Genomic DNA, 13,179 nt, shown 5'->3' on the forward strand with positions numbered 1-13,179 from the left:
ATGTGGGGGGGATGAAATCATCTTGCTGTAAAAGTGGGGGTGTCAAAACACCCCCATCCCCCACGGGTGCGACGCCCCTGACCTTAGGTACCCGATAGTAACCCTTTCCCTTCTCTCGGTTAGACTGATGGCTACATCCAAAAACGGCACAAAACTGAGGCACTTTGGGCAAAAGGTGGCAGACAAAACAGTGTTTTCAATGGGAGCCAGCTCAGGTTGCCCACCACCTGGGTAGAAAAATACGGAAGTGACGTCAAGTGAAACCCTCCTATTTGTATATATATCTCGTAGTTTCACACGGTGGATCCCTTGTTGATCAAATTTGATTGGATATGCGTACTAACCCAAATAATGTCTCTGAGTAATCCAAATAATGTGTGTGTGTGAATCTGCCCTTGCTTTCCCAGGCTTTCCTAATTGTTTTGTCTTTCTACTCCCGGATCACTTTAGGTCATATGGAAAAGTACTGAGGCTGAGGCCCCGTCCACACGTAGCCGGGTATCTGCTAAAACGAATATATTTTTCTACGTTTGGACCTGTCATCCACATGAAAACGCATAAAAACGCACCGTAAACGAATGTTTCTAAAAACTCCGGGCAAAGTGAAGATTTTTGAAAACTCCGTTAATGCAGCTGCGTGTAGACAGAGATAACCGGAGTTTTGCGTTTTCGAACGTCACAATATGCGCCAAAATAACAACAAATCTGCTTTAAAGTCTAAAGTGCGGCCTTTGTTTACTGAAGAAGCATGGATGCCCTGAGAACTGTGGTGGTTATCATTGTGCAGGCGCTGTTTATTGCCTTGATTTTAGACGCCCAAGTCGTACTCCTTTTTTTTTTTTGCGCAAAACAGCAAATGCATTTGGGTTGTCAAGACAGGTGAAAACGCAGATGTTCGGTTATGTGTGGATGGTGTTTTTTTCGAAAACGAGGTAATGTGGATACAAATTATTTTATAAACGGAGGGGGGGAAACATTCGGCAGCCGTGGCCTAGTGGTTAGGGAGGCGGACTTAAGATCAGAGGGTTGCAAGTTGAAGTCCCGCCATTACCTCGCCCTACACCTCTATTCATGGCTGAAGTGCCCTTGAGCAAGGCACCTAACCCCACATTGCTCCAGGGCCTGTAACCAATACCCTGTATCTAAATAGATGTAAGTCGCTTTGGATAAAAAGCGTCAGTAAAGTGTAATGTAATTCGGTTTTAAAAATACCCGGCTACGTGTGTACATAGCCTTAGTGTCTAAGAACAAAGCCAATTTTAACACTACTATAAGTTGTTTGCCAACCACCAATATAAAACCCGAAAGAGAGAGAGAGAACAGTTGCATTGCTAGTGACGATGGGGCGTTTTCGACGAGGCCAGAAACAAAAAAATAAAGACCTCTGGACACAGGCAGGAGGAAGAGACGCCGTAATGGATCATTTTATTGCCAACAATCTTCATCGTAACATCCCAACTTCAGAACAATGGTCTGAAATAACATTTCAGATTTTCCAAAACCACAATGAGAAACTTAAGAAATGGGTGAAGGTGATATGGCAGCAGGACAGACGGGGAGTCCGCACTGCAGTGATGCAAAAAGGTAAGTTCTCAACTAAAATGTGTTGCTAGATGTTAACATCAGCGGGGGATGTCTGTCAAACTGCCAAAGCATGTAACACTCCCAGGGCCTTTTGATGAAACAAAAACAGTACCAACGTTTGAACACAGGGTCATTAAGGGGGTGTGCTTTGTATTGTCAGATTAATCTCACTTCCTTGCATTTCCTAGCAACGGTCCTTGGTAACGACGTGGAGGAAGCGCGCTCCCCTTTGCGGACTGTCATCGATAACAACATGGAGCCTCAAGAGGTAATTCTACTTCAATCTTGACAAAGAAAAAAAAAATGCCTTTTTCCGGTGCACTTTAACTTTATTCCTATCCCTGAAATCAGGGATAAAGTTAAATTAGCATGTTCCGATGTTAGAAGCTAACTGCTAACCGCTTTGCTAGCTTGTGAGCTAACCAACGCTTCACAACACTTCACAAAATATTGCTCGTCCACTGATAGTGATGATAACTGCACGGTTGCCTTGCAACGACCCCATTGCAATTCTACGATAATTAGTAAATGAACGGGGCCATGTCTCCAGCCTGGCTAACATTAACCTGTTGGCATTCAGTTAGCATTTACTTTTTGCTCTGATTATCAACGAAGTAATCTTTCAGTTATGAATCGCATTGTTGACGAAATTAACCGGGGCTCCCCAAAGGCCAAACTGCAGGTTCAACAGTAACAACAATAGTTGATTTGTCTTATATGACAAAGAGCTGCAAAATGGACAGTTTCAAATATTAGGAATGTGTACTTGACGCTAAAGGGGCCTTTCTGTAAATTAACGGTATTATCGCATTGTTTGGAATTACGTCAGTCATCATTATGGATAAACAGGCAAGAAAGCTTTATTTACGCAACACAATATACATTTGTTAATTTGTACTTTTTGTTGATTAGTATGTTGTCTCAGGAGTGATTGCAATGAAATGGTCTATCTTTATATTTCCAGGACCATTTGATATCGTACTATAATACTCATACTGCAGCTACATACTTTTTCCAACAATAATCCTCTTTCTCCCCCATCACCACAGACAGGTCCTCCTGGTGTTGCGGCCGAGGCTGGTGGGCGGCGGGCCCACGCAAATATTAACAATATCCCAAACTCCCTACCCGAGGAGGGCAAGGATATGATGACTGGGACCCCTAAAGCCAAGATGGCTGTTGCTGGAACCCTTTTTGAGCCCTCCTCATCCTCACCCAAGGGCGGGGCCCGACCGCCCACCCGTCTCGGCCCCATCGCCAGAACATCCACCACCCAGAGAGGCTGTTAAACTTGTCAACAAAAGCATCCAGGCAGGTCAGTCAGCAGACCACGGGTGCAAACTTTCTTATTCTCAAATTCTTTTGAATAAAAGTTCATCGGATGTTTCTTAAATTGTTTCTGTGCTTCCTTCGTCATCAGCAGAAATGAAATGTCTGTGAAAAATGTCACGATTCAGAAAATCTTTGTTCATTTTCACACCTCCGGTTGTTTAGTATATTCAACATACTGGATGCTCTTCAGTTTCCTCTCTTTGTTAAATGTGCAAATCCCATTAATCAAAGTAATGTCACATAATCCTTCTTCCCTTTGGACGACCCGAGTTTAAAAGGTGAGCATATAACACTGATACGCTTTATTGCGGCTAAATCCAACACCAATTCGTTCAGCGCTGCTGTGGGCTAAGCAGACACACACTCATTCCGGTTTCTTTCGTTTATTGCTCTCCATATCATCCAATATGACTCCAATAGTCCTTTCCTAGTTGCAAGATAGCGCAAAAACGTTGAGACAAAGGAGCAGTGCGATGTGAGAATTGCGATGCGGTACACAAAAGGATAGCCTTCCCCCGTACTCACCCCACGCCAAACTGAACTCGCGCACAGGGGCCAGGTAGGGCTAATTAAGGGTTTCCAATTACGCACCACACACGCCCAATGTCACACCCATGTCCAATGATAACCAATAAACAAAAACACAAATCAAAGTGAACCAATAACCATAATGAAAACAAAAAATATAAAGGAAATAATTATGGCTCCTACACGCTTTATGAAAAGTGACAACACGGGGTGGTGGTTCTTCATGTTCTGTGCAGTTTAACAGAGAACAGGAAGCAACATTAACGGGTCGGCCTGCTTTAAGCCACACTGAACAGGCAGAACTTCCACAGGTTTGATGCAACAGTGCAGCGAGCGTGCATCACTGACTGCTTAAATCACCTCATCCACTCTACAGTTTACAGTGTGCAGGATCTTGGGGGTCTGGTGAGGAACTAAATGCCTAAAAGCTATATCTTAGTCATTGTAAAATTGTGCTGTATGCAGACGAGTCCAGCAAGGTGCATCTGCATTGTGCCATGAAATTAGCCATGCTAGGTTTGCGACATGTTTCCCTCTAATTGAAACAAAGGCAGTATTCATTCCTTTCACAAACTTTCTCTTTGCTCATTTTCACGGGGCTTTTGTGTTTGTTGTATGGCAGACTTTTATGCGAGTGCGCACCCCCCACCCCCCTGCGCATGGTTCCATAGACTATTGGCCTATTGCGTATGCTCCATAAAAGCTTGCATTTTGATAACGCAGATCATCTGCCCCGCCTATTTTCCAGACCATGAGCCGCTACTGTGCTGATCTGAGAGGAGAAATGGCGCAGAAAGGAGTTCAGCTGGACCGAGAAAGCTTCTCCTGTTCGATCTGCCTGGATCTGCTGAAGGATCCGGTGACTATTCCCTGTGGACACAGCTACTGCAGGAGCTGTGTTAAAGCCCACTGGGATGGAGAGGATCAGAAGGGGATCCACAGCTGCCCTCAGTGCAGGGAAACCTTCATACCGAGGCCTGTCCTGGGGAAAAGCACCATGTTAGCAGCTTTAGTGGAGCAGCTGAAGAAGACTGGACTCCGTGCTGCTCCTGCTGATCACTGCTATGCTGGAGCTGAAGATGTGGCCTGTGATTTCTGCTCTGGGAGGAAGCTGAAAGCCACCAAGTCCTGTTTATTCTGCCTGGCCTCTTACTGTGAGGAACACCTTCAGCCTCATTATGATTCAGCTCCATTCAGGAAACACAAGCTGGTGGAGCCCTCCAAGAAGCTCCAGGAGAACATCTGCTCTGATCACGATGAGGTGATGAAGATGTTCTGCCGTACCGATCAGAAGTGCATCTGTTATCTCTGCTCTGTGGAGGAACATAAAGGCCACGACACAGTGTCAGCTGCAGCAGAAAGGACTGAGAGGCAGAGAGAGCTGGAGGGGAGTCGGCAGCAGATCCAGCAGAGAATCCAGGACGCAGAGAAAGATGTGAAGCTGCTTCAGCAGCAGCTGGAGGCCATCCATCGCTCTGCTGATAAAACAGAGGAGCACAGCCAGAAGATCTTCAGCCAGCTGATCCGTCTCCTCCAGAAAAGAAGCTCTGATGTGAAGCAGCAGATCAGATCCCAGCAGGAAGCCGAAGGGAGGCGAGTCAAAGAGCTTCAGGAGAAGCTGGAGCAGGAGATCACTGAGCTGAAGAGGAAAGATGCTGAGCTGCAGCAGCTCTCACACACAGAGGATCACAGCCAGTTTCTGCACAGCTGCCCCTCAGTGGCAGCACTCAGGGGGGCTACACACTCACCCAGCATCCAGATCCGTCCTCTGAGGCACTTTGAGGATGTGACAGCAGCTGTGTCAGAGCTCAGAGATAAACTACAGGACATCCTGAGAGAGGAATGGGCCAACATCTCACTGAGAGTCGCTGAAGTGGATGTTTTACTGTCACAGCCAGAACCAGAACCAGGACCAGAACCAGGACCAGAACCAGGACCTGAACCAGAACCAGAACCAGAACCAGAACCAGAAACAGAACCAGAACCAAAACCAGAACCTGAACCAGAACCTGAACCTGAACCAGGACCAGAACCAGAACCTGAACCAGAAGCAGAACCCACGAGCAGAGAGCAGAGCTGGATTCTTAAGACATTCAGGTGAAATCACACTGGATCCAAACACAGCACACACATGGCTGTTACTGTCAGAGAGGAACAGAGAAGTGAGATTAATGGAACATCCTCAGTCTTATTCTTATGGGGGAAATTTTGTGTCAAAAAAATAATATAAATAATAAAATATAAAAAAAAATCTTGAAAACATATTTACAAATGTATGTATATTTATATACATATATACATTTATTTGTGTGTCACATTTTTATATTTATATTAATTATATATACATTTATAAATTCGTTCATATTTATATTAATTTTTTTGACACAAAATTTCCCCCATACATTCTGATCATCCAGACAGATTCACTGGATGGTGGTCTCAGGTCCTGAGCAGAGAGAGTCTGACTGGACGTTGTTACTGGGAGGTGGAGATGGGAGGTAGAGGAGGAGTTGGTGTAGCAGTCGCATACAAGAACATCAGCAGAGCAGGAGGTGGGGATGAATGTGCATTTGGATATAATAACAAATCTTGGGCATTATACTCTTTCTCAGACAGTTCCTCAGACAGGTATATATTTATGTACAACAGCATGGAAACCTCCATCTCAGGTCCTCGGGCCTCCAGAGTGGGAGTGTACCTGGATCACAGAGCAGGTATTCTGTCCTTCTACAGCGTCTCTGGAACCATGACTCTCCTCCACAGAGTCCAGACCACATTCACTCAGCCGCTCGGTGCTGGGATCTGGATTTATGATTATTCTGGAGACTCAGCAGAGTTTGTGTAAAGTGGAATAAATGTGTTTAGTCAGCTGGTTGCTGACAGCTGGTTGCTGACAGCTGGTTGCTGACAGCTGGTTGCTGACAGCTGGTTGCTGACAGCTGGTTGCTGACAGCTGGTTGCTGACAGCTGGTTGCTGACAGCTGGTTGCTGACAGCTGGTTGCTGACAGCTGGTTGCTGACAGCTGGTTGCTGACAGCTGGTTGCTGACAGCTGGTTGCTGACAGCTGGTTGCTGTGATGTCTCTGCTGTTTATCTGCTGCTTTTTCCTGAAAATATCTTTTTCTTTCTGCATTTCGTGTATGATCTGTTAGTATCCAGCAGCAGGAGGCGCTGTCGTCCTGATGCTCTGAGGAAATAAATGCTGCTGGAGGTTTCCATCGATCCCAAACAACATGATGATCAACAGGTTTTACTGGAATGATCTTATCAAGCTACATTTTCTAGAAAATTTGAATAAAATAAAGTATTTCAAAAGCCTCTTTGTGCTCAAACTTTTAACCGTAAAGATTTGAACGTGGCAAGGCAATTTTATTTATAGAGCACAATTCATACACAGGGCAATTCAAAGTGCTTCACACATAAAATCACAAGAAGGCAATAAAATAATTAAAAAGAAATTAAAATTAAAATAAAGAAATTAAAAACCCATTAAAATAATCATTAATTCATTAAAAAGTGAAGAGTGCAGCTAGAATACTTTCAGGTGTCATATGCACAGCTAAATGGAACTGTTTTGTTCTATTTAATGTGCTCCCATGTTCATTTTTTTTTTTTTTAGTGTGGATGACTCAAAACAGCCCAAACATTAAATTTGACATTTTTAAATTAAATGTAAAACTGCTTTAAACATAAACTATAATAAACAGACTAACAAATATAAAAAAAAGTATTTCCTCTGAGAGCAGTCAGTCTACTGTCAGTCTTTAATTAAATGGAATTTTTCAAATGCTGCATGATATGAGTTACGATATAAAATATAATATAATATATTATATATGAGTTACGATATATAATATATTATATTATATTATACTATATTATATTATATTATATAAAATAAGATGTCTTAATATTGAAAGTAAATGCATTAGTATCTATATTCTTTCATTTTAATATCTGTATTTTTAGTATTTTGTATCTACTGTAACTGTTTTTGATTCAATAAAGTTATGTTGTTCTTGTTTTTTACAAAGACGTAAAAACGCTGAGTGTGACGTCGTCACGCTGCTGACGCTACGTCAGGCTACATGCGGGAAAAACAAGCTGTTGGCGTGTTCCGACGGTCTCGCTCCTTCGGCAGGGGGCTTGTTGGGTCTTTTGTGGACGGAACTCGTGTCGGAGTGATTCAGGTAAATGTTCCGAACGGCACCGCGGTGGTTCTGAGACATTTGTTGGAGTTAGCCGGCCGCAGCTGAAGCTGAAGCTAACGGTGCTAATGCAGCCGGGCCGCCCCGCTGGGTTTCAGGTTCTGTTGCTTTTAGGTTAGCTTTGTTTTGGATCAGAACTTGTATTAAAAACTGAGGAAACACGCTCTGTTTGAAACCTGCCGACAACAAAGCTATAGGTTAAGTTTTTTTATTTATTTACATTTTTTTTAAAAGATTTTTATTGCATATTGAACATAATTGATAGATTGATTTTTATTCATTTGTTTATTTTGCCATTTAGTCATTTATTATTATTTAGTTAGTAGTAGTATTATTATTGTTGTTAATACAATCATTGTAAATATTTAAAAAAAAATGTTGAGCAACTTGACGAATTTAAATTTCCCCCATTGGGGGATAAATAAAGTATTTTTCTATTTCTATTTCTTCTGTTTTCTAACATACACAGGAAAATATTACATCACAATAGGACAAAAAAGTTTTTACAAAAATAAAATATATTTCACCGTTTTAAGTTAGAGATCCATAAAAAAAAATAAGTGAAAAGGGAAAAAATAAAATGAAAATATAAGTAAAATAAAAAAGCTGATTTAAATTAAATTATATTCTTCTTAATATTGAAATAAAGCAGGTAAAATGTGAAATAAATGAGTTAATATGTGAAATAAAGGAGGTAATATTGAAAGAAATCATATATAAAATAAAAATATAAGTAAAATAAAAGAGCTCGAGGTATATGATGGAAATTAAATTATATTCTTCACATAATCTTCTTGTTTTGCTGGCTTTCGAATTCATACAATTTTCCAAAGATCCTAAATAGGATGAAAAGAGTATTTTAAATACAGTAATGTTTGGATGCTGGCGTGTAAATTTAGTTACAATGAATATGAAATTTAGCAAATATTAAAAGAAGGTTGATAACAAATAATTTCCCTGGATTTCTTTCCTCGTTTTGTGTCAGACCAAATAAAACATGCTGTAGGTTAAGTTGCAGTAAAACTAAATGCAGGCTGAGCGTCATGTTGCGAGACGTAAATACAAACATAATGCAACGATTTGCAAACATGAAAAATATTTTTTATCCACAACAGAACACAGAGAACCTATGAAATGTTGAAAGTGAGACATTTTACTTTGTCATGAAAGATATCAGCTGACCTTGTTGATGCTGATGATCTGTGTTATTTATCATGTGTTTCTGAGGTAAATTACCAATTTACATTTAATAGCTGGGTTTCAGTTACGTCATCACGGGAGCGCGCAAATTTCAGTTGGTGGGCAGGAAGCTGGACTACAGCATAGCAACAACATGGAGAACATGGAGATGAGTGAACATTGTAGTGGTTTGGAGCTGGCACATAGGGAAAGGTATTTGGCGTTCGTAGGGAAATACATTGGGCCTGACACATACTTAATGAAAATGTCCGAATTTTCGCAAGACCGGAACGATTTGCCGAATATAGAGGCTGTGGACATGACGAGATACCTGGTTCTCCAGACGTCTTACTACACCAAGCAACAGATGAAGGCCCACAAAAGTTTGGAGGCATACAACTATTACCACAGCGGATGGATCAGTAAACTGGGAGTAAAACGTCTGCAGAATGATTGTGTTTTGGTGTTTGTGGTGCATTATCCCAATGGAAAATGCAGTGTGCAGTGCAGGGCCGGGCAGTAAAGCAGAACTTAAAGGAGAATTCCGGCCATTTTACAAACATATCCCATCTGTTGGAGACCCAGGGAAGTTTGCCAAAGGGAAAACCGCGAGAAATGTTCATGCCCGCTGCGCAAAGTTGTCCGATTGCGCTGATTTCCATGACAGCGGGCTCTATCGGGCAAGCGTTTAACCTTTCCTGAGGCTCTTAACGTGTATCAAAATACTTTTTACCGAATTGGCCGTGGTGTCAGTAGCAATACAATTCAACCCAGCGGCTAACCATACCATTAGCTAGCACAGACATGATACATTTTGAGATTTCAAAAACAGCGCACCTACCTCTCTCAGCTTCCGTGTTCCACAGGCGTGCGCACAAATTAATCGCCGAAGTCATACACTATAGTGTGTATATATATATATATATGTATATATATATATATACATATATATATATATATATATATATATATATATATATATATAGATAGATAGATATAGTATTCCAAAATTGTCTTTTTGTCCACCAAAAACGACCCTCGGGAACCGAACTACACATTGCCATGTTTGTTATTGTTTCCTATCGAACAGCTGACTCGTTTCAACACCCATTTTCGCCGTGATGTCATGACGTGTCACATGACTGCTGGAAGGAGCGCACCTTCACCCATTATTCATGTCCAAATGTATCATGTAGCCCGTATTACATGACTGTTGATTGGCTTTTAACAACATAATACTTTACTGCACTACTACTAAACAGTTAGATTCCGCACATACCTTTGAAAAGTGGTCACCGCAGACACGAGCATTTGCAGATTGAGCTCCTCCAGTCTGTAAACGTAGGTTAACTATCCACTTTTTACGGCGTTGTTCTGTGAGATTTTTTCCATTTCTCACCTCTATGGGCGATTACCTTAGGTACTCGATAGTAACCCTTTCCCTTCTCTCGGTTAGACCGATTGCTACATCCAAAAACGGCACAAAACTGAGGCATTTTGGGCAAAAAGTGGCAGACAAAACACAGTGTTTTCAAAGGGCTCCAGCCAGTGTTGTTTTTGACAACCATCTTAGATTTAGTCTTAGTCTTAGTCTTTTAGACTAAAATGCTTATTAGTTTTAGTCACATTTTAGTCACTTCTATATGTGATAGTTTTAGTCAAAAGAAAAAATAAGTATAGTCTACCGTGTTAAGAAAATAGAATGGTCTTTACCATCAAACAAGCAGAACAAAAATACATAGCTTATTAACTGACCCTGTACTAAGCTTTCTGATTTTTCATTCTGTACTGTGCGTGTGTCCCAACCTCACTGTAAGCGCACTAAACGCACAGGTCCTGGTTAGGGCTGCACAATGTCGCTTGTGGCTTTTAGGCTAAAGCTAGCAGATTCTACGTATAACAGTAACTCGACCTGTTTAACATATCAAGTTACGTGCTGACAGAACGTACACACAAAGAGAAAACCACACCTCACTGAATGTAAACATGGCTAAACATGCTGCTAAAGTAACACACATAATGAATTGACGTTAGCGTAACAAAAGCTAACTTTAGCCTGAAGTTAGCAGCCCATTTGCGCCAGGAGTATGTGGAAAACGTACTATTTATTAGCCTACTATGAAATTTATCGATTATGTTAACAGCATTTGTAACTTACCTTTGAAAAAATATCCCTGTGGCGAGCCTTAAGGTGCCGCAGCAGATACTTTTTAGGTTTTAATTGACACACACAATAAGCAGAAATGTCATGCATTTTAAACGTCTGACAGATCACCCACTAACATTTTCATCCATTCTCGTCTCGTCAACGAAAACTCACACACGTCTCGTCATGTTTTCGTCATCAGAGAGCTATGTTTATCTCGTCACCGTCTCGTTATCGTCATGAAAAAAAGTGGCGTCAACGAAATGATTTGGTCATCGTTGATGAAAACAGCACTGGCTCCAGCTCCAGCTGCCCAACACTTAGAAAATACGGAAGCGACCTCAAGTGAAACGCAGCTATTTTAGTATTATTTTCTCCATTCATCAGATATTTGTGTCTGTTTAGCTGCTGCTGTCCTGATTAAATAATAATAATTCTAATCCTCGTCAGTGAGGATTGAAATGGAAGCTGACTCTCCACCTTCCTGCAGGCGAGCCCATGGAGTCTGAGGCGGCGGCATCTTCGCCATCAGCCCAGGCGCCCCGCGAGGTGGTGAACTCGATCCGGGAGCGGACCATCGCGGAGAACAGCATGGTGGTCCTGCTGCAGGGTCTGCGGGGGGAGGTGACCACCGTGGACCTGAGGAACGAGAGCTCTGCGCGGGGCCGCGTGGTCAACGTGGACGCCTTCATGAACATCCGCCTGGAGGAGGTGCTGTACCGCAGCCGGCGGGGGCAGCAGAGCCGGCTGCAGGACATGTTCATCACCGGCAGAAACGTGCGCTACGTGCACATCCCCGACCACGTGGACGTGATGAAGACCATCCGGAACCAGCTGGCCGCCATCCACCGAGTGCGAAACTTCGGCAGTCAGGGCGGAGGCCGGAAAGAGTTCTGCAAGAAGAGGAAGTAATGACCCGGAGAAACAGAAGAGTTCAGAAATATATTCCAGCTGTGCTTTCAGCCTGATAATCTGCAGAACTTTCATATTTGAACCAGTTTAAAGGAACCTGGAAGAGTTCCTCTTGATTGAATATCACAACATTGTGAAAATGCCTGTTTCACATGGATACAGAAAACTTTTGATGTTTTATTTGATCTTTTTGTGTTTTTGGTTTGTTGCAGAAAAATGTGAAATAAAGGAGGTAAAATATGAAATGAAGGAGTTCATATGGAAATAAAGCGGCTAATATTAAAATAAATCGGGTAATAATGTGAAATAAAGGAGGTGAAATGGGAAATAAAGCAGGTAGTATATATTTGCCTAATCATTTCATAAGAGAAGTTCTTTATTATTATCTGACAACAAACACGACTTTAAAATGGCAGCACGCCACTTTTCGGACATGTTGTGGAACGTAAGATGCAGCTTGAACACACAATGTTTATTATAATTAATTAATTATAATTATGGAGCGAGAGCCCCGAAGTTTAAAAGGTCGATAAAACAGCTGGAATGTTTCTTTGTGTTTAGGAAAGTTACAGAGCGGATCTGTGAGTAGCAGCTGGTGCTGCTCACATTTAGTCTGAACTGAAAGATTAAAAAAGATGTGACATATTTCCCGTGTGACCGGGGAACGCCTCAGGATCCTCCAGGAGGGGCTGCAGAGGGGGACGTCTGGCTTTAACTCCCGGACCCGTCGGTTCTGAGGCCTCGGATAAGAGCAGGATGATGGATGGATGTTTCCATGCAAATCTATTCATTCGTTTCATTCAGACTTGGATTGATCAGCCACCCCAGTTTCTGTATCCCACCTCTGCAGGTACGCCTGGGAAGTTCAAATAATTCTCTGGAACTTAGTTTGGACCCTGGTCCCTGCAGTGGGAAGCCACTACTACAACTTCAAGCATAATAATATTCAAACGAACCAACTGGAAAGCAGTTTTGACGATTGTTCTGCCCCTTAACCCCTTCGCCATGTTGCAAATATGTCCTATTTTGGAGAGGTTTTTAGGACTTTAGGATGCATTAGCTTTTGTTTAACATGCTCCACGTTCTCCATTGAGGGTTTAAACTCAAGTAGATACCCGGGGCGAGACATCCAGCCAACTCCAGCTTTTTATCACCTTCATTAAGTCTACATTTCAGATCATTATATACAAGAAAAACATCCAAAAATGTGAAAATCTGGGGGATAGGGCACGGATACCCAACATTTCAGGTGGAAAATCCTCAGTTATCATGGTGGGGGTATCCGTCCGT

At 42.1% G+C, this 13,179-nt stretch overlaps 2 protein-coding genes across 2 annotated transcripts; both read left to right on the forward strand.

Moving 5' to 3' along the window:
• The first annotated feature begins 1,791 nt into the window (after positions 1-1,791).
• On the forward strand, positions 1,792-5,545 carry LOC142368198 (tripartite motif-containing protein 16-like). Its single transcript, XM_075450334.1, has 3 exons — positions 1,792-1,852; positions 2,634-2,899; positions 4,193-5,545. The coding sequence occupies exon 3, from the start codon at positions 4,196-4,198 to the stop codon at positions 5,543-5,545; it is 1,350 nt and encodes a 449-aa protein (XP_075306449.1). The 5' UTR covers positions 1,792-1,852; positions 2,634-2,899; positions 4,193-4,195.
• Positions 5,546-7,376: 1,831 nt separating this feature from the next.
• lsm10 (LSM10, U7 small nuclear RNA associated) lies at positions 7,377-11,940 on the forward strand. The gene is made up of 2 exons (XM_075449917.1): positions 7,377-7,634; positions 11,468-11,940. The coding sequence occupies exon 2, from the start codon at positions 11,476-11,478 to the stop codon at positions 11,887-11,889; it is 414 nt and encodes a 137-aa protein (XP_075306032.1). The 5' UTR covers positions 7,377-7,634; positions 11,468-11,475; the 3' UTR covers positions 11,890-11,940.
• The last annotated feature ends 1,239 nt before the right edge of the window (positions 11,941-13,179 follow it).

Source organism: Odontesthes bonariensis, chromosome 18 (assembly GCF_027942865.1).
Source record: "Odontesthes bonariensis isolate fOdoBon6 chromosome 18, fOdoBon6.hap1, whole genome shotgun sequence".
In the NCBI taxonomy this organism is placed as follows: Eukaryota; Metazoa; Chordata; class Actinopteri; order Atheriniformes; family Atherinopsidae; genus Odontesthes; species Odontesthes bonariensis.